At 51.5% G+C, this 19,668-nt stretch overlaps 7 protein-coding genes across 7 annotated transcripts; 4 read left to right on the forward strand and 3 right to left on the reverse strand.

The window, feature by feature from the left end:
* Nucleotides 1-2,512: 2,512 nt before the first annotated feature.
* On the forward strand, nucleotides 2,513-3,370 carry N7474_004799 (uncharacterized protein; the record flags this gene model as incomplete). The annotated part of the gene is made up of 2 exons (XM_057196214.1): nucleotides 2,513-2,633; nucleotides 2,688-3,370. The coding sequence occupies 2 exons, from the start codon at nucleotides 2,513-2,515 to the stop codon at nucleotides 3,368-3,370; spliced, it is 804 nt and encodes a 267-aa protein (XP_057053610.1).
* Nucleotides 3,371-4,294: 924 nt separating this feature from the next.
* Nucleotides 4,295-5,573, forward strand: N7474_004800 (uncharacterized protein; the record flags this gene model as incomplete). Its single annotated transcript, XM_057196215.1, has 3 exons — nucleotides 4,295-4,639; nucleotides 4,951-5,284; nucleotides 5,383-5,573. 3 exons carry the CDS (start codon nucleotides 4,295-4,297, stop codon nucleotides 5,571-5,573), a joined length of 870 nt encoding a protein of 289 aa, XP_057053611.1.
* Nucleotides 5,574-5,759: 186 nt separating this feature from the next.
* Nucleotides 5,760-8,508, forward strand: N7474_004801 (uncharacterized protein; the record flags this gene model as incomplete). Its single annotated transcript, XM_057196216.1, has 4 exons — nucleotides 5,760-5,781; nucleotides 5,835-5,903; nucleotides 5,954-8,196; nucleotides 8,305-8,508. 4 exons carry the CDS (start codon nucleotides 5,760-5,762, stop codon nucleotides 8,506-8,508), a joined length of 2,538 nt encoding a protein of 845 aa, XP_057053612.1.
* A 598-nt stretch (nucleotides 8,509-9,106) lies between these two features.
* On the reverse strand, nucleotides 9,107-9,965 carry N7474_004802 (uncharacterized protein; the record flags this gene model as incomplete). Its single annotated transcript, XM_057196217.1, has 2 exons — nucleotides 9,107-9,623; nucleotides 9,685-9,965. 2 exons carry the CDS (start codon nucleotides 9,963-9,965, stop codon nucleotides 9,107-9,109), a joined length of 798 nt encoding a protein of 265 aa, XP_057053613.1.
* A 1,234-nt stretch (nucleotides 9,966-11,199) lies between these two features.
* On the reverse strand, nucleotides 11,200-12,660 carry N7474_004803 (glycoside hydrolase; the record flags this gene model as incomplete). The annotated part of the gene is made up of 2 exons (XM_057196218.1): nucleotides 11,200-12,001; nucleotides 12,056-12,660. The coding sequence occupies 2 exons, from the start codon at nucleotides 12,658-12,660 to the stop codon at nucleotides 11,200-11,202; spliced, it is 1,407 nt and encodes a 468-aa protein (XP_057053614.1).
* Nucleotides 12,661-13,977: 1,317 nt separating this feature from the next.
* On the reverse strand, nucleotides 13,978-14,701 carry N7474_004804 (uncharacterized protein; the record flags this gene model as incomplete). The annotated part of the gene is made up of 2 exons (XM_057196219.1): nucleotides 13,978-14,306; nucleotides 14,350-14,701. 2 exons carry the CDS (start codon nucleotides 14,699-14,701, stop codon nucleotides 13,978-13,980), a joined length of 681 nt encoding a protein of 226 aa, XP_057053615.1.
* A 2,695-nt stretch (nucleotides 14,702-17,396) lies between these two features.
* On the forward strand, nucleotides 17,397-19,332 carry N7474_004805 (Zn(II)2Cys6 transcription factor; the record flags this gene model as incomplete). Its single annotated transcript, XM_057196220.1, has 3 exons — nucleotides 17,397-18,161; nucleotides 18,215-18,358; nucleotides 18,409-19,332. 3 exons carry the CDS (start codon nucleotides 17,397-17,399, stop codon nucleotides 19,330-19,332), a joined length of 1,833 nt encoding a protein of 610 aa, XP_057053616.1.
* Between the last annotated feature and the right edge of the window lie 336 nt (nucleotides 19,333-19,668).

Below are 19,668 nucleotides of genomic sequence, written 5' to 3' on the forward strand. Positions count from 1 at the left end.
AAATTTATTTAGCATGATCCTTGAGTAACTAAAAGATGTCTTATTGGAATTTAGAGTGATCCGTGTGAGATTTAAGGCCAGCCATGACTGATCTTAGGCTTTTTTCTTTCTCTAAGATACGTATGAAACTGCATTTTCTCCTCAGGATTTTGGGCTAGGAGTAGGGTTTAGAATTACAAATACTTACATCACGCTACCCCTATATCTGTCAAGCAGGGCGCGGCCCATTCAGCCTGCTGAAATCCTTTCTCCAGTCTGGCAGCAACCAAGCCCATATACACAGTGAGGCTGAATGGGGGCGAAGCCCCCATGTCGTTTAACTACACAAGCCTTCAGCAATTGACCTAACCGTGAACAGCACCCATAAATGAGCAATCGCGCAGAACTAAGCGCGGACATTGCATTTTTGCAATCCCAAATCTGGGCTGAAAGGGGGTTCATTAGCCTTGTCACTTGCAACCGATTCTGAATACATGGTTGAAGATATGACAACCCAGGTACAGGAAGGGCTGCGAAAAGGATGACAGACGATCACAGTGGAGCTAGTCAAGAATCATGACCTTTGGCGGTGTCTACTGGGAGAGGTAGGACTGTGCGACGAGAAGGGGCTGTGTATCCAATTCTGGCGTATTGCGTATTCCAAGAGAATTGAACGGAGAGGCGGACAATGCAGGCCAAAGAAGCTGCTGCTGTTGAGAGCATGCCTGACGAATCCACTGACCCAGTGGGCTCCTTCAAAGGCAGACATTCCCCTTCTGTCCAGAAGAGTCTCTGGGATAGAATCCGGTCATATATGTATGGTATGTATGGTGTTCGAATTGTGACTACTACTCCTGTTCGCCTCTGATTCTGTATTTCTCTTTGCCTGATTCAAAGGTGATCTACCCTGAAAGCAGGCTATTACACTGAAGGAAATTAATGGGACATAAATAGTGCGTTGAACATGCTTGCAATCGTGTCATTTTCGCCGAGTAGTCCGTAGATTCTATTGCCGAGCGGCAACAACCTGCAAGTAGCAGATTAGAAACGCACACCGCAACTCACGACATGAGCCATGTCACTTATTTTAAATACAGTGGCCATCTTCATTCTCCCAAAACATACAATGGAAAGCTCACGCGATATTCTTTCTGAAGCCAGTCGTCTTCGTCAGGGGATTTCATGCTCACTGGCCCAAGTAGCTCCCTGCCATGGCTGGTCGCACACCGTGTACAAAATTATCTTTGAAGATTCGATCGAATGGGCTGCTCGAGTTTGCCATGATTCCGATAATTGGCAATACGAAATCCGTGCTTTGAAACATCTTGAATACATCAAGCAGCAACGCCCCGAACTCAGAGCACCAAATGTTTTCTTGCGAGAGGAACATCCTGTCCTATATTCGGAATGGGTCGGGGGTGAGCCGCTAGCAATTTGGAATCACGGAATCCCTGCCATCAAACGTGAAACGCTTCTCGATGGTCTTGCAGAATTCTTAATGTAACTATGGACCATTCCGGTTCCCCTAGATCTTTCTTTGGCGCAAAAATTCCCGTACTCTGTTTGGCTTACGCAAAGTCTCGACCGCGGTCTACGGAGAACGCTCAACGGAACAGCTCGATGGGGCGATCCTGTTGACTATCTGATTATGCGGTCTATGATCCTGGAATATGCTGCTGGCCTTGATAAGTACACCACTATTGGTTTTGCACATGGGGATCTGAATGCGTTAAATGTCATGAGAGATGAAAACTTTCATTTAACAGGGTAAGACTACCTAAGAAGGCTCTGCATGATTTCGCTGAGAGATGGATTCAACTGTAGGGTGGTTGACTGGGATTGGATGTTTACGGCACCATTACCCGCCATTATACATCACCCATGGTTTATCGCCGATGTTCCCGGATGGGACAATGATGGTGTGACAGAAGGGGAAAGGTTCAGCGAGGACCGCTGTTTCCTCGAGACTGCGGTTAGGAAGAACGAGATTTCACACAAACTGCCTCTTACAGTCTCAACGTTGCTGCACGACTCTGGAAGGAGATTCTTTTTCCAAGCAGCATTCCATAACAAAGGCATCCATCACAAGTTTGTCGAGATGCATTGTGAGCGGACAGAGGAGAATATCGCGGCGGCGAGGACACAACTCGATGCTGCGCTTTGTTTATATCCTGAGTTGGGAGGTATGAAGGGGGTGGAGCAATTTCAGGAGCGGCTGAGTATAGTTAGAGAAACCTGAATTATTGACTGGATCTTTTCATCTACTATGGTGAGTAGTATAGATAAATATTCCTTTAGAGCTAAGCAGATAAGCGCGATAAGCCGATGGGGCAAGCACAACGTCATCGAACGGATTCGGCATGCTACTTCCTTTTTCTTCCCCACCACTTTCTCTCCCAATTCTCCAGCATTGACTGATCTCGAAAACAGGCTTCATTGTCTCAATTGACAGCTCTCGTGTCTGCTGCCCCTCGAGAAACCTTATTTGACTGAATCCTTCCCATTTCCGCCTCACCGTCTCTCTGCCTCCACCATGGCCAGTCACAACCGCTTGCGCGGAGCATGCTCATGCGGTCGCAACCAGTATCGCATCGAAATCCCCAATGACGCAATCGAGGATGCGCAGGTATACTTTGACAGTAGTCGGGACAGTCGTAAGTCCACCTGGAAGAGCGTGCTAATGTATCCAGCTTGCTAATCCATCTCAGGCCGATTCCACGGCACGCCCCTGACTGCATGGCTCCGCGTGCCTCTCGACTGGTACCAGTCCTATACGAGATCATTCTTCCCAGACGAGACACACGCCTCGATCCGGCGTACATTCACACCGCACGACGAACCCGCGTCCCAGCGCATCTTCTGCGGATTCTGCGGCACGCCCTTGACACTCTGGACTGAGGAGCCAGCAGAGGAAGGCGATTTTATGTCTGTGGCTATTGGTAGTTTGTTTGGTGAGGATCAGCACGTGCTCGAAGATCTTGATCTTCTGCCGGAGGACCTGGAGGAAGAGGCAGGAAGTGCTGCCGCAGGTTCTCCATCTGCTCTTGCGCCGCCTTCGCAAGCCACTTCTTCTTCCTCTGCGGTTGTGCCATCTTTTGGGCCTCCGCCGGGTCTTACAAGGAGCTACAGACACGGCACACTGGGTGGGATCCCTTGGTTTGAGGAGATGGTGGAGGGGAGCCGGCTAGGTCGGCACATGCGCCAGCAGCGCGGGATGGGAGTTAGTGGCGATCAGTCGACTTCATTTGAGTGGGAGATCAGCGAGTGGCATGATGATGGCACGGGTGCACTTGTGCAGGAGGATTCGAATGGACATGCCACAGGAAAGAGGAAGAGAGGACGGCGTTCAGATGCTAAAGGCGGATCTTCACAGAAGCGAGCCGAGTCGTAAGGCTTGTGTACTACAAAGCGTGGTTTTAATGGGGGAGGGCATCTTCAGTGGCTTGTCTTTGCTTCCGGGAGCCAAGTTCCAAGGTTGATATTGTGCAATACTGAAGATGCGACAACCAATATGGAATTCTTCTGTTTGGATCTTATTCTTTCAGGCCAAAGACTATTTCAAGATGCTTCTTTCGTTTGGAATTAGTTAGCATCAGCATTTGGTCCTGCGTCAGTTTCTTGGTAGCTACCAGCCCCAAGTTCTATGGGAATCCTGCAAATAGAAGGATATCAATATCAAGTTCCTGTGGCTTATTCAGTTTATACTTCCAAATGTAGTCCCTTACCGCCCACGGGTAGATCATGATAGAGTCAAGCATCTGCTCATGGTCAGGGAGACTGCATTTCCCTCGCCAATGGACAACATAGAAGGGTCAGCAGTCCATCTAGCCGGTTTCCCCCGGTCCATAGAGTCCTGTCTGGCTGTACTGTTTGCGTTCTGGTGCTCACCGCCCGAGTATTGCCAGAGATGAGTGAGCCCTAGGCTGGCAACCGCCTTACCCGATTGGGAAGGCCTCTGTTGTCTTGTAGACATTCACCTCTTCACCTTCTTTCTTGCAAACACGGCCTTCTTTCTCTGTCTTCTTCGTTTCCCGCTTCCACCCCGACGTTCACCTTCTTTCTGAACCCGTAAGTTCCACTGTATCTCACACCAGGCTTCCCTCCCGTGAGCTGGATGGCCAGTCTGATATCCTTCGGTTGGGGAAAGAGGGCTGATATGAAAGAAAATGCACAGGAATCACCACATTTCTGCGCAAACTTTCGCACATCAAAGCAAATAGCACGCCGCCTTTGACCCATTTCTTTAAACAAAAAGGTATGTTGCTTCCGTTAATCATCGGACATGGGGTTAATATTTTCACAGGGCCCGCACAACATGGCAACTGCTGAACGTTGTGAGGGCCAGTACCCTCTACCGTCATCCGTCTCGTTCTCCCTGCCCCTGGAGGCGGCATTGAGCCGCAGGGAGCAAGTTATCTTGCCTCCCTCAGTGCCGGCACGCCTCCTGGCGGAGGATGAATGGGGGGAACTAATGAGGAATCGTTATTCCGCTAGGGACCCGCCCGCCCCAGACCCCCCCAAGCTGCGCTGCAAGCGCAGTGGCTTGCTGCCATCGGCTGGCAACAAGTCAACCAACTTCTGGGAGCGTATGCTGCAGAAGCGGCGCCAGATTCGGCGGGTCAACCAGGCCCGCAAGGCGCGAGGATGGCGGCGCTCGCTTGTAAGCTATATCCATGCCTAATATCGATCAGTTATCATTCGTCTATCGCTGGAATGAAGCTCACACGCGGCCTCTAGAATGAGGCATGAGACAAAGAGATTGATGGCTGACCATGCTGTTCTTGTATAGGCTGGCTCCATCAAAGACAAGCTGCGATTTGGCCGCGCCTGGAAGGGGGTGGTAGGTGATCTCTCCTGCACTTAGGGGACCAAGGCTCACGTTTTCCCTAGTGGCAATCTGCTGTGAATGTGGGCTCAGGCAGTGTGTCCGGGTCTTGGTCTTTGTGTACCGTGGCTGGCACCCACGCCGAGCACCCCAGCCGTGATGATGACCTCGTCGCGGCTGCGCATGAACCGAGCCACAGCTCTCCTGGCCTGGCAACGACCCACGACGAAGAAGATTCTGTTGTTTACCTTCCTCCCCCTAATAGTCCTGCTTCTTCTTCTCTGCACTCGCCATCCTCCTCCTCCTTCTCCCATCTCGCCTCTTCAGAGGAATCTAGTCCTGGAGGCCAGTTCTCCTTCTTCCCTTTGGGAATCTCTTCCCTCGCCGCTCACAGCTCAACCAACACTCTGGACAGGGCCAGTTCCCAGAGCTTCCAGAGCTTCACGAGCGAGCAGGTCAGGGAATTAGATACCATCGAGGGTGAGTCTACCGACAGGCAAGGTACGTACCACGACACAACCCTCTCCCGGTCTTGATATGCATCTCGTCGTTCACGGACTGGAAAATTTCCGTGGCAGAGACGAATGCCTCTTGCCCACACTCATTCCACGACAGGAACTGCTCGCTGACGCATGGACAAGACGACTTCGACAACCTCTCTACCTACTTGGAGCTCCCACCGGAGGATCAACACGACGTCGCTCCGCGGCAGACTGAAGCAGGCAAGCATCGACGGCACCCCGACCCCCGTGTATCAAACCTTACGTGATGTAGAATCCGCGTGGTCCATCTATTCCCACTCCTCTCATTCGACCCATCCCCCTTCGGAGCAGACCAAAGAAAAAGGTATGTCTGCACACAAGATTACACCGTCTGTAGTGAGCTTGAGTTAACACACAGAGAAGAAAGTGTTCTCTTCCGCTTCCCGAATCCTCTTGCAACATCTCCATTCACCATGGACCAGACTGAAGAAAAAGGTATCTCTTCCCAGTTTTCCTCTCAAGAGCAGACTCAGACTGATCCTACCCAGAGTCTGTCCAACCCCATAACCCTATGATCGAAGGTCAGGGTATCATTTCGAGTCCCTCTAAGGAGCATGGTAGGTCCCAGCTCCTTTCGTTCGAGCGCACATGAGATAACACAAAGCAGAAGCTACTCCTCATCTTTCATTCTCCCTGCAAGCGCGTTCTTGCCGTGGCGCTGAGCTATCACGTATTCCACGCGTGCCGGGATTGACTCAGATGCTGCGAGCGTCCGGTGAAACGTCCCGCGATTCATCTCCTGATACCACTGCACCTCTTTCTCCTATTCCACGTCGGAGTGCCATTCCCATTCGTGTCCGCCGGGACACTGCCACGGCGCAGGAATATTCTTCTACCGAATCTCCGAGTGTGCAGACCGGAGGTATTAGGCTCCTGAGTGGTTCTTCCAGCCACTCCAGCACCTCCAGCCAGCCGCAGGAAGACGGCGATAATCACAACAACTTGGCAACCATACCTGAGAAAAGCCTGGATAATCTTGCTGGCTCCACTGGCTCCATCCCAGACGATGGCGATCTACGCCCTGCTCCCATCCGCATGGGTCCGACAGTGCGCATCTCCAGCTCGGCTGATCGTTACATCTTGGGCCATGAAACTGATCGCACTCATGCTCGGCCTGAGGCTTATCGATTGGGCAACGTCTATTATCCCCGTGTCATTCAGGCAGACAGCCCGCCCAATGAGACCGAAGACGGTGGTGGTCTAAGCACTGGCCAAGAGTCTGGGTACGATGCCGATGACGAGCCGCACTTGTCCACTGCAGACAGCCAGCATGATATCTCTCGAACCCTCAATGATGTCGAAACTCATCCCCAGCATGACATCTCTCCTGGCCATTCGTACTTTGGCGCCAGAATTGGTATGGGCCAAGCAGCTCGGCATACTCCGCAGCACATCATTGACCGTCGGCCTGTTCTGGGATCCGCCATTGCTGGACCATCGAGTCGAGCATTTCTGGGTTTTTCTTCGCATCCTCCAGACACGCAGGGTTCGCTACCCAGCGACGTATCTCCAGAGCTCCTCTCTTCTCGTCGGCTTTTAATGGAGAATCCTTCTCGTCTCCCAGGAATGGAGCCTCGCAGTCACGGTGGCCAGTCTTCCTCGAGCAATGATCCATTCAATGCACCGCCTATTCGACTGCCAATTCGAGGAACCTTTACCGAGACCCAGGAGGGCCCTGTTTATCCTTGGCACGAAGAACGTCACAGCCAGTCTCCAAAGAGCCCTATTGCTTCGCGTCGACCCCTTGCAAAATTCTCATCATACCATTCGGACGTTGAGGGTCAGAGCCGCAGGGGCCAGACTTCTGAAAGTGAAGACTTCTTCCATGGGCCGCCGAGTTATCGACAGTCTGCTGTGACAACTTCTCGAAGCTCTCCACAAGTTGAGACTCTCAGTCACGACGACAAGGCTTTTCGCCCTAAGGAATTATCTTATGGGCCGTATATTCGGCGGAAGCAGGTTCCTCAAGTTTCTCAAAGTCCTCCGAGCAAGATCCCACGCCGTGATGGCTCACCTCCGTCGGATCGTGGTCCTACAGGCTCCCAACAGCTGCCGCAGACGTCGTCGGGTGCCACACTTACCGACTCCCCTGTCGTCCACCAAGGTGTCAGCCCGACTGGACCTGGAGATGCAGGTCGAGTGGGAACCATTCAGCGCCATTCACGCACCACATCGCGCAACCCCCTCCTCGACTTTGTCGATACCGAGTCAGGATGCAGGCCCATTGCTCTTGGGCCGAGTGCAAGCATCCCCACGCTGCGTAGTAATCTCACATTCGACGACATCGTCACGCGTCACCCCGAGGTCGAGGGAAGAGTCATCCAGACAAATGTCGCCAGAATCACCGAGCGCCGCACCGCGCGTCTGGTCGGTAACCTGCGCCATGTCTTCTCGCGCAACAGGGCCGAACGGCGAGACTCGACATTCGAGATTGTCAACGCTCGCACGACCTCGCGGGGTGGAGGAAGCAGCAGCCGCAAGGAGCCCAGGAATAAGCTCGCACAGACCATCCGCGCCTCTGCCTCGACGGCGGCACTGCCTCGCCTCAGCGCGGGCCTCCAACGTCGTGCGCCCTCACTCCCCCAGCTATCAACCACTGCCCAAGCCTACTCGACTGGCTCCCCCGGTGAGCGGGATTCACACCCCCGCATTCGCGCCGTCCGGTCCGGTTCGTTTATCCCACGAATCGGCCATCGCCACTACAAGGGACCGGCGGCGCGCACCGGGGCGACGCGCATGGTGAGTGAGGGCGGCGACTTGGAGCCACGCCGAGTGCAGGCGTGCCTCCGGGCCATCGAGGAGGGGCTGGTCCAGGAGATGGACCTGGACGGCCGGAGAAGTTTGCTGTCGGTATGTTATATTCTATCTCTTATCTACTTCCCCTCCCCTCTCTCTTTCCATTCTCAGATCTACATACACACAATGAGAGAAACAATGAAAAAGCTAACTCCCTTACAGGCGTGGACGGACCTTCGGTCCCTCTACTCCGACTACGTCAGCCGGGACGCTCGCGTCAGCGAGTCTGCCCAGTTGCTATCCCAGCTTCGAGTGGAGGTGAAGCTGGTGAAGTGCGCCCTGCTCGTGGAGCTCGAGAGGGCGTACGCGCAGCTGGACAGTCGCAACGACGCGGGCGTTGCGGATGGCGTGGCCGGGGACGAATGAGGGGCCGGGTCGCGTCGTGACAAGGCCGGTCTTTTGCCAGCCGGCGGGGGAGTTCCAGGTGGTCGCCCAGATGTTTTCTGGATTACTGGGGTTGTTTTTTTGGTCTGGGGACACCTGGAACCCCCGTGTATGTGTACAGTTTGTTGTTTGGAGGAGGGGGGGGAGGGGGTTGTATGATTAATGACCTGTACGATGTATGACGAATATGATGTCTGGTTTGTCTTTTTGACCCTTCGTAGGAGATATGCCTGATCTGATTGGACGTGTAAACAGCTGGAGTCAAGAGTACTGCCTTCCGTGACATGGTTTACTTCTATACAGCATTGTAGACCGACGGACAGCTATCAAGGCTCGATCAGGTCTGGGAACTGTCATAGTAACAGCCTGGACCTTGCGGAATGCACTGGTTAATGCGAATGACCATTTTTGGAGTCGTGACGTTGGGATCGCGGAGAAGGAAGCCCAAAATTACAATATATGAAGCATTCAACATTATGAACGTGGGACATGAAACGCTAAGTAATAGACAAAAAGATCTATACAACTCGTAGGAAAGACAACCATCCAGAAATCTCTACTCTCAGCAGCGCGGGACATGTCACCGACCTTGCAGTATGTAGCCCTCCACCATGGCCTCCTCATGTTTAGGCGCAGACCTTCCCCGAACCTTCAAGGTCATTCCAACGCCCAAACAAACAATAACAACCGCAATCTCCTCAAGCACAGACATGACCAGCTGCACAGTCATGTTTCCAGTAAGCATACTGAACGTGTCGTCGTCAACGAACCAGACCAGCATGGCGTAAATGATGCGCACAAGTAAAAAAGGCGCCGAGATGGCCACGGCTCCCATGTTGCGCTTCTCGCCTTTTTCAGCTGAGGAGCGTCGCATGTAGAAAATTCCCAGGTATGCCATCAGGATCACCCAGCTGACGAGGTACAAGATCATGCCGACCTTGACCTCAATATTCGGGTGTTTCAAGCCCTCGAGGGACATGTTCGATGTAATACCCACGATGCTGAGAACCATGGCAACGATGGTGACAATGCGGAAGAAGCTGAAGGCGAGCTCGGGGAGGACAGGTCTGGTCGTGGCGTTTTGGATAGATTCGTTCCTATTTCAAGCATTGTTAGAGAACGGAATGATGGAAACAAAGGCAGAAAGGGAAAACTTACACTCGAGATAGCATGCCCGAGCATGCCATCAATAGCGGAGACAATCCGATGGAACTGCATATCGCGGCCGCGGTATAGAGGCCCGTTGAGGGCTTGTTGATGGTCGCCAGCTCGCAGCATGCGCCGACTAAACGGAAAATCGTAAAAATGGCCAGGAAAATGAAGCCTCCAGTTTTACGGAAGCCATGGCGGGAGACTAGGAAGGCGGACACGAAGAAAGACGGCACGTAGGCGATCAATTCCAGGATGGAGATGCCGTCGCGGTAAGTGACTGAACCCATGATGAGTTATTATCTTTGTAGTTTCTTTTTTATTCAAAAGATTCAGCTGGATTCCATTCCATTTATATATGTCAATTGATCGCTGCCTGCTTTCATATCGAACTCTTACCCAAATAGGTATACATGAAGCATACATTTTCGCACTGCTTCCCGTTTTGGGTTTAGCGGCTAAATAGACCAAGCTTTTCAGCCTAACGATCTTACGCTCAGCAGGCAGAATAATAAAATTAGAACGGCACCTATTACCGAATATCTCAAATTAACTAGCTCAAGGCCTAAAAAAGGATTAGTCCACCCCAACCTCCTGAGGTGAGGGCCTCATATGGCGATGGTCATGAGGGTTATTGCTGCTAGAAGTGATACTACTAGGCAGATTGGAATAGTCGCATGTCACTAAGAATTAATGCCATCAACGAATGACTTAAATTCTCCCACAAGTTCGCGTTTGAGGATATTATTGGCGTGTCGGGAACTACTGGAGATGAGAGACTAAATATGATCATCTGTCACTCCAGCTGATTATGCGTACAGCGTCAATGACTTAATGCTTAGATAGTATTATCATCGGAGCCAGACGCTAGTAGCCAGCCATTGAGCGACAAGGCCGCTGACTGAACCGTGCCCGTGTGGCCCTGGAGAGTCTATAATTCTGCACTCTATCTTTCATTAACTTGTGGGAACTAGCATATCCAACTTGGAAGCTCTGACTTGAACTCTCTACGGATTATTGCCGTTCGAGGTGCAAATACTAGCCCTATGCAATAAATCTGAAGTGATGCTTCATTAGTTATCTAGTGATTCTTAAGGATAAACCGCCTTGCATCATACAGGAAATCACACATTATAGAATTGTCGTCGCCCTATATCTATTAGTGTAAATCACAAATAGTTGTCTACTAGATTACTTACTAGTATAAGCGTATAGAGGTGATCAAGCATACACACCACCTCCGATATAAGACCTAGCAAACTCATCGCCTCCACCTGGTGTAGAAAGTGCTTCGGGAGGAATAGTAGCATATCTTCTATCTCGGAAGCCCGACTTCGTTCGAGATGGTGTACCTAGTAGCGATAAGAGTATTGTAATTTTGGTAGTAGATACTAGCAATACAGAGTCCCGCATGCAAACCATCCCAACTTCCTGGACAAATAAGCAGATGGACACCTAAGGCCACAAGGCAAACATGAAGTTATTCGCCGTACCGAGACGTCACAATTGGTTCCTTCTCGCTTCTTACTCCAAGTCTAGGAAGAAGGTCTTCATTGCCCTAGGCTCAACCTGGGCTGTGAATCTGCCATCCTTGAATGTGAACTCATTATCCACTGTTACGTTATGCTCATTATCTGTCAAGTACGCGACCGCATGCGAGACCTTCGAGCCGGAGAGTTGCACATCCAGTGTATATGTATAGTGCGCTGCATTGACAACCGGGATGGCAATGGTACCGTTGGTGTTCATCCAAGCAGTGACATACAGGTCCTCGACGTTAGTCTCAGCATCGATCCGCACAGCGCCAGGGCGCGCAAAGCGGAAGTAACCAGAGAAGGCCCAGAGGCGGGCAGCGACTTGGTAGGAGTCGCCGTTCACATTGACGAGGGCAGCATCGCCTCCAGTCCAGGCACACCACCAGTGGGACCAGCCGGCGACATTGTTGCGGAACGCGTTGTGCATGTAGATGGCCCATTGCAAGCCTTCGAAGTTGTTACCAGAGACGTCCCATGTAGGAGTCCATGTTGAGCCGCCGTCACTCCATTCCGTCTCGATGGTGGGTTGGTTGTGCAGGAGATCTTGAAAAGACTCCTTGATATCGGACTGGTAGTTGTGGTAGGTGTTGACATCGAACAGATTGAGCCCACCTAGGCGACCGAGCTCGTACAGGATATCGCGCTGTTGGCGGGCACCGGTAGAGTCACAGCAGGACACGGCAAGGTGGGGGAACGCCTTCTTTACCATAGGGTAGAGGACCGAGAGGAAGTCGTAGGCTTGGTAACCATCGGACAACATGGCAGAGTAAGTGAAAGGGTTGAAATCAGGCCTGCAAAATCATCAGCTTCTTCAGCACTTTTTCAAAGGAGTGTACTACACATACTCGTTATATGCGCCTAGCATTGACACCTTGACACCACGCTGCTCATAGAGCTTGACATATTCGATTAAGTAGTTCGCATACGCCTCACGCCAGTCTTCGGTGCAATTGGAGCCTCGTACACCGCAAATGTACCCTCCTCCGGCCTCTTGACCGGTAGTCTTAAAGCAGCCGGGGGCAGACCAGGCATCCGCATACAGGAAAAGGTCCGGGTTGTATCTAAGTGCATTTTGAGCTAGAGTCAACTGGCAACTATCGTTGTTGGAGGGAAAGGAGTAGTTGAAGGGACCAGCAGGGGTCGCAGGGCACTTAGGAAGGATGGTGGCTCCAGCGGAGGATCCGATTATGTTACGAAGGATGGAGAGAGCACCAAGATTCTCATCGAAAAGCGTCTTGACCACCATCTGCTGGTCGGCTGTCGAGAGTGAGTTGGTCTGGCAGGCAGCACCGAAAGCGCCAGAGCATCCTCCGCCGATCATCGTCTGGTACCGCTTGGCTGTATTGACAGTGAGGGTCGTATGAAAAGAAAGAGGCTGCGGAGAAACGGGGTGGTTTCCCTGGACCGATATTGCGGTGGCCGCGCCAGCGAACATCAGAGAGTACTTCATCTTGAATCTGTCCTGCAAGTAGGCGAAGGACTGAGGGCTGAATGAATGGCCAAAGATGGAGGCAAGTCACCTCGAGATATTTATACCTCTGTATGGCAAGGTGAGCGCCTCGCAGTCCCCGCTGCTACGGATGAATTGACATAACAGAAAGTTGGTCCGAGCGAAAGGTAAAGCGGCAAACCGGCGTTAGTACGGACGAGTACGTTCTAGATGGGTAGTAGATCAAACTATGCGAGTACCACTTGAAGAAAGCTCAACAATGTTTCCTGTTATTTCGTTTACCCGAGTTTTTTAATTTCCGCACTTCTCAGAGACCCTCCCTAAAGCTTAGTACAGAGCCTTTGTCATATCAGACTACTCAGGCTAGCAACATTTACCCGCTGTACCGCTCCAATGGGGTTTTGTTTACTTGTACCACGTATCTACCTTTGTAATCATGTAATCACGGTCCACTTTGTAGAATGACACTCACAATACTGTATGGAGTACAGTACGCAGTAGTCATACGTAGGGTTTGCAGAACTCGAGAGGTGGGCACGAAAGACGAAAAGCACAAGCCAGATATAAAGCACAGTGCCTGGATACAGAAAACCTGAAAACTCGCCACCAGATTCCAGTTCTTCACGAAATATTTAGTGTATCCAAAATCATATTAAATGGTAAATACTTCTGCTATCTCTTTTTGAAATAGATTTCCAGTTAATGTTATCTTTGCAATTTGATTTTTAAATAGTATTAACTCTATCATCCGACCTTCATCATTTTAGTTACAGTACGTACCCCTTTGGCTAGCGGAAACTACCACAACGCTAACAAGCAGATTTCGTCAATGAAATTAGTATCGAAGTTGGCTATACCCAAAACGGAGTAACACATGATATAAACGAGACGAATCTTGCTAAGATAGGCTAGCGCTGTGGTAGTTTCTGCCATCCAGTGCGGGGTACCCGGTTTCACTAGATTTAGCTATGTCCTGTCGGTTTGGCTGTTATTTATCATGGCCAGATCACAATTATTATTTTTTTTCCCTCACTACATAATCAAACGTCTAGAGGCCAGCATGACGCAAACCCCCGCTCCAACTTATCCAGACCACAGTCATATTTTGGCGAGTCGGTGCAGCAGCTATCGTTCTAATACCGTTTAACCAGGGGCCGGCGAGAAAGCTCCAGGTACAAGGCACAGTATTTGGCGAATGACAAACCAAAGGGGGAAGATTCTCTCAGGGGGTTCTTTTTAGCCTAAATAGATCTTGATCTAAACTAATAAATCCCTTTTTTGGCTGAAATGTCTATTTTACGTCTATCCCATCCACATCTAATATCGCGCGTTTGGGTGAACGCGTCGCGACGCGGCGCTTGTCGCCCATTCGCTCCTATTCCTTACTCCCTCCATTGGCTCGCTCTCCCCTCCAAGGCCTGTTAGTAGATCTCTATCGATCGTAGCTTCCCCGGTCCCTCCCTCCCTCTTGAGTTCTTCTGACCAATAGCCACGAGCCATGGATCTCTTTACCTTCAACGCGACCCACCGGTCTGGGTCTGTCGGGGCTGTCAGACGGGCGGAGCGCCGCGGACGATCCAGGGCCACCTCCGGAACAAGCGAACATCGACACCACCCTACCTCGAAGATCGAAGCACTCCGTGCGGCTGCCCAGGCGGACGCGTGGCAGTCGAACCCATGGGAACCTACCGCTGCCGCCAGAATCGCGCCCAGTGCCTGGAGTCCCATTGTCCTCGGGATATCGCTGCCCGGAGGAGGGCTGCCTGTGTGCGTTGACCGTTACATGAATGAAGCCGGCGATAAAGGCATCTAGGTTCGGGTATGGAAAGGTGGAAGAGTCGAGCATGGCCACGAGGGAGATTGATTCCCGGATTTGATCACACATGGTATCTTTAGAGAAGACGGCGCGGGTGAGCTGAAGGCCATCGTGGTCGAACAGGCGGGAGATGGCTGGCGATGCGCGTAGAAGGTTATATAGGGATGTACAGTCATCAAGACGAGAGACAATGTCGCATAGAAGCTCGAAGGGCAGTGTCTCCATCTTAGTGAATTTAATGATGAGGAGTATTGAAAGAACGATCTAAAACGCTTTAATTAACCCGGAGTCCGTAACGTAAGTCACAACCACCCTAACCACCCTCTACCGCTAGAAATCTTTTAAGTGAAGGTATCTCAATCAAACAAAATAGCTTCCAGCAGAACGTGTCTAATGTTCTCCTCGCATCGAATTGCTACGGGCTAGAGATTGGATTCGAGACTCATGCGTGAGTGATTAAAGATAGAGCTCAGTCTGCAGATTCTAGGCTCTCTACATACGCTGTCCAGGATTTATCGTTGCTGCACAGATCTAGACAACACCCATTATTGAACGGGACCCACCGCGAATTTCGCCACTAAGGTAAGAGGCGGGCCACAGGTCCAATAAGAGTCACATTTTTGAGGCCAGTTTTTGGTTGATAGGAGAAATACGAACGATGCAAAAGGGGAAATATTGCATACGGACGAAACTAGCGGGGTACACTTTATTAGGGGTATACTTACTCAGGGCGCTCAAGGGCGATCAGTGAGTGGGTCAGGCCGCTCAGGTGAGTAGTCAGTGAGTGCTCAGTTCTACTTAGGGAGCGAGCAGTGAGCACTAAAACGGAAAGAGCGAGCCAAGGAATGCCAGGCATTATCCGGTCTATATGGCCTGTACATTGCGGATTTTCTCTGGCAGGTGGGGCTTGGCTATCTGGGCCGCCGTCCCTCCAGCGAGGGAGCTCTCTAGCCCGTTAAAAAGGAAACTAGCCTCTAACAAAAAGCTGTGTCAGCATCGCTGAAGACAGCAGGTGGTGGGCGACGAAGTTCACCGCCTTTCATTGGCGTTTTGGCTGAGGAATACGAGGTTGGCACCCCTTAATACGCGCGTGGAATATATGCGCTCTCACATTCTCCTATACGATCAACTCACTTGACCAGCATCTCCAAAAGGAAAACCCCCTAAGATGGTTGGCGTACCTCGTAGCAATGGCTGCTCCCGCTGTCTGAGCCGCCGAGTCAAAGTGCGTTTGCTCTGATGACCCCTCCATGATACACTACTAATTAATCCAACTTCCAGTGCGATGAGAGACAGCCAGGCTGCGCAAGATGCGAAAAGTATGGTACGCCTTGTCCGGGCTATGACCGCTCATTCAAGTTCATTGCGTGTAACCCATACTGGCAACGGCGCCATCATCCGGACGTAGATTCAGGTTATGCTCAGACCGAGAGATCGACGACAGAGACGCCAAATAAGGGCCAGACAATCTGCCAGATGTTAGTCGAAAGAACATCCTCACCATCATCTCTGGGCTCGCCAGCTGCCAATGTTTTACAAGGTCTCAGTATTCTGATTTATGACCTCTCTTACCCGTTTCCTCCCAGCCCAACCCATATTACCTCCTACTGGTTTTGTTTCCTACCAACCGTCTATGGGAGAAATCAGACATTAGATGCCACCATCAGGTGCTTCACCGCGCACTACTATAGTAGCGTTACACAGAATATACAGATGGCTCGGTACTCTAGGTCTGCCTATGGGGAAGCTCTACATAGACTCCGAAAGTCTTTACAAAGCCCCAAAGAAAGCTTTTCTTCTCATATATTCTGTGCTGTGGTGATGCTATGTTTATATGAAGTAAGTTTTTACCCGATGCGATAGTCTACATGTTCTAAGTAAGCCCTAGCTTTTCACCAATACCCAAGACCCCGGGTCGTGGATGAAACACGCTGGGGGTCTCGGACAATTGGTCAGGATAAGAGGTCCGGCCCACTATAGGAACGAGTTTGATAATGCCCTATTCAAATCGGCTAGGGGATTGATTGTCATGCACTCTATGTTCTCTAGTCAGCCCTGCTTCCTAACTTCATCCGACTGGCACGAGATGATGCAAGAATACTATTCACCCGACATACCTATTTCTTTACACAATAGCCTAGAACGATTCTTCGCCTATTTCACATTCGCCCCAAGTCTCGTGCACGGTCTCTACAGTCTCAAAGACCGCAATATGACCAAGGACAGAGCCATACAAACAATATCCGAACTCGTGCACCAAGCCCTTGATATGCAAACTAAGATAGAGGCGTGGTATAAGGAGCTTTCACAAACTGCACCCCCACCCACCGAAACACCTTCTTCGACCAACGACTCTCTATTCCCGATGGTTCTCACTTTCTCAGATATGACAGCCTCCAGTCTATATACTGGCTATTACACCTACATGGTGATTATCCATCATATCTTACGGGTGTGCGGTCATCCCGGCCCGCACGGTGCTATGATTGTCTACTTTAGTAATCAGATCTGCAAATCGGTCGAGTACAGCAGCGTTGGCTTTATGGGGCCATCTCGTATGGGGTTTCCGCTACGTGTGGCTATTGAAGTCGCGGATCCGGTGATGAAGACTTGGATCTTGGGCCGACTAGAGGAATTTTCGAAGATATATGCTGCTGCACAGCCAAAGAACTATCGAAACTACGGCATTTAGCAGGCGTCAGAACAATTTTACTTCAGGGAGCGAGGGGTGAGCACTAAATCGGAAAGAGCAAGCCGGAAATGCCAAACATTATCCAGGCTATATGCAAAACACTTATTCTGGCACTGTTGGGTTTAGGGTGCACGGACCAACCCTCTCAGCCCCGGGCTCACTCCCCACTCTCGCAGTGGTTACCGTTTTATCATCATTATTATTGCTACGGCCCCATGTTCAGGCATCATGGTCTACTGCGGTAAACCCAGTAAAGGCTGCGGCCAGTGCCGCACGCGCAAGATCCGATGCGACCAGGCCCGCCCGGCCTGTTCGCAATGCACGCGGGCCCGCCGGGAATGCCCCGGGTATCGCGATGAGCTGTCGCTGATGTTCCGCGACGAGAGCAACTCGGTCGTGCGGAAGGCGAAGGCGGAATCTTCTGCTTCTCCGGCTTCTTCTGCAGCGGCCTCTAGGAGACGCCATGCGCCGTCCCGGTCGCCTCGCACTGCTTCCCCAGAACAGAACAGTAATGCATCTCCGAGCACCGCCGACCCCACCCTGCCCCTAGCGGATAGCGAGGAGATCACCGCATTATCGGTGACGGACGCAGGGATTGAATTTGATTTTAACTCCGATCCCCAGCACCAGTTCCTGATGCAGCAGCTACGGCAGTCCCCGCTGATGATCCAGCCCACTCTGGAACCCTCAAAGGAGGAAGCTATCTCCTACTTCCTTCAGTCACATGCCATCCCCGGGACCTTCATGTCAGCTGCTGTGGCCAATTTTCTCATGAAGGATGGTGGATCGGTGAGCCAGAAGGCTATGCAATCCAGTCTTGTGGCAGTTGCCTGCGCCCTGCTCTCGCGAATTCGCAAAGTGAAGTCGTTAAGGCAAGCAGCGCGCCAGGAGTATGGGTCTGCACTTCAGCTGGTCAATACGGCACTCGCCGATGCGGAAGAGGCCAAGACGAACCAGGCGCTTGGCGCGGTTATTCTCCTGTCTGCATATGAAGTAAGCTTAGGTTTAAAAAAAAAAAAGACAAAGTCCAGCGCTAACTTTAGCAGTTGGTCACGTCGAGGACTACACAGGGCATCGAAGGCTGGTCAAATCACATTCGCGGAGCCGCAGCCCTCCTGGAGCTCCGGGGGACGAAACAACTGGAGACCTTCATAGGGATGCGGCTGTTCATGCATTTACGGTATCAGATTGTGCGTGCCTTTTCCCTTCCCCTTCGACGACAAGACTAACCCACTCGCAGATCCTCAGTTGTATCCAGCGCGACGTGCGAGTCCCCGAGTCACTAATGCAGTCTACAAAACTCGTCATTTACCTCCAGCCAAAGGATGCCCTTGGCAATCGACTGATCATGATCATCGGCAATCTGTCGAACCTTCGTGCAGATATCCACGCGAAAGCGATCACCAATCCGAAGGACGTTCTAAGTGCGGCCTGTGCCATCGAAGCTGACCTCATCGCTTGGTTGGCCGCTCTGCCACCTGAGTTTACATATACCAGCCACACCATGACGCCGCTGAACCGCGCCTTCGAGCGCCGCTGTCGCGGGATTCTCCCTTATAACAACGAATACCACGTCTACCCCGAGCTCTGGGTCTGCAATTGCTGGGCCAACTACCGCTGCGCACGCATCCTCGTCAGCGAGATTATCCTATCGCACGTCCATAAGCTGTCTGCCAGCTCACCCAACAATTCCTTATCCGAGGACTTCCGCCTGCACTGCAAGTCCCTGCGCGCGACCACCAGTCGCCTAGGCGCCGACATTTGCCGCAGTGTCCCGTTTCACCTGGGCGCCTGCAACGCAGAGATCCCTGCCGACGCACCCACGATGCCCCCAGAGAGCTACCTGGGCGGTCTCATGCTGCTCTGGCCCCTGTTTCTGGCCGGTATGGTTGAGGGACCGACTCATCCGCAGCGTCAGTGGGTGGTGAAGTGTCTTTCCATGATTGGACACACGATGGGGCTCGACCAGGCCCTAGCGATTATGGATATTCTATCCGCAGACCCGGGCATGTTCCATTCCCCAGAAATATACGGCGATGCGGCTGATCCTCCGACTGGGTCGGCGGGCCTGCTTCCTTTTTCGGTCTTCCATGTGCCACATTATCATCTTATCACACGAGAGGAGTATCGGGAGTACCGAGAGCTTCGCCCTTCGGCGGAGTAAATACTTGGGTTTGCACAGCCTATGTACCTAATCTGTATATCGTCATGGTCTGCATTCTAGCTTTGGGACTGGAGTTGGACAGGACGACAAGTGTCTAGAGTTTTTTTCCGAGTCAAATGATTAATGAGATACGTCATGAAGTAATACCGTTTCTTTGGTTCAAACTTATTACTATTGCTGCGCCTTGTAACCACTTGTGGGGCGGAGTCGTGTTCGTGTTAGGGATCTTTGCCGTACAGCCTTCCGTTTGGGCCGCCAAGGCGAAATACGACTACATACGAGGGGGCACCGAAACACCAATCATTTATAGTTGTCATGCTGATCGAACAAATTAAC

The sequence above is a fragment of the Penicillium riverlandense genome, assembly GCF_028828495.1.
Source record: "Penicillium riverlandense strain IBT 135883 chromosome Unknown utg000003l_segment0_segment0, whole genome shotgun sequence".
NCBI classification, from domain to species: Eukaryota; Fungi; Ascomycota; class Eurotiomycetes; order Eurotiales; family Aspergillaceae; genus Penicillium; species Penicillium riverlandense.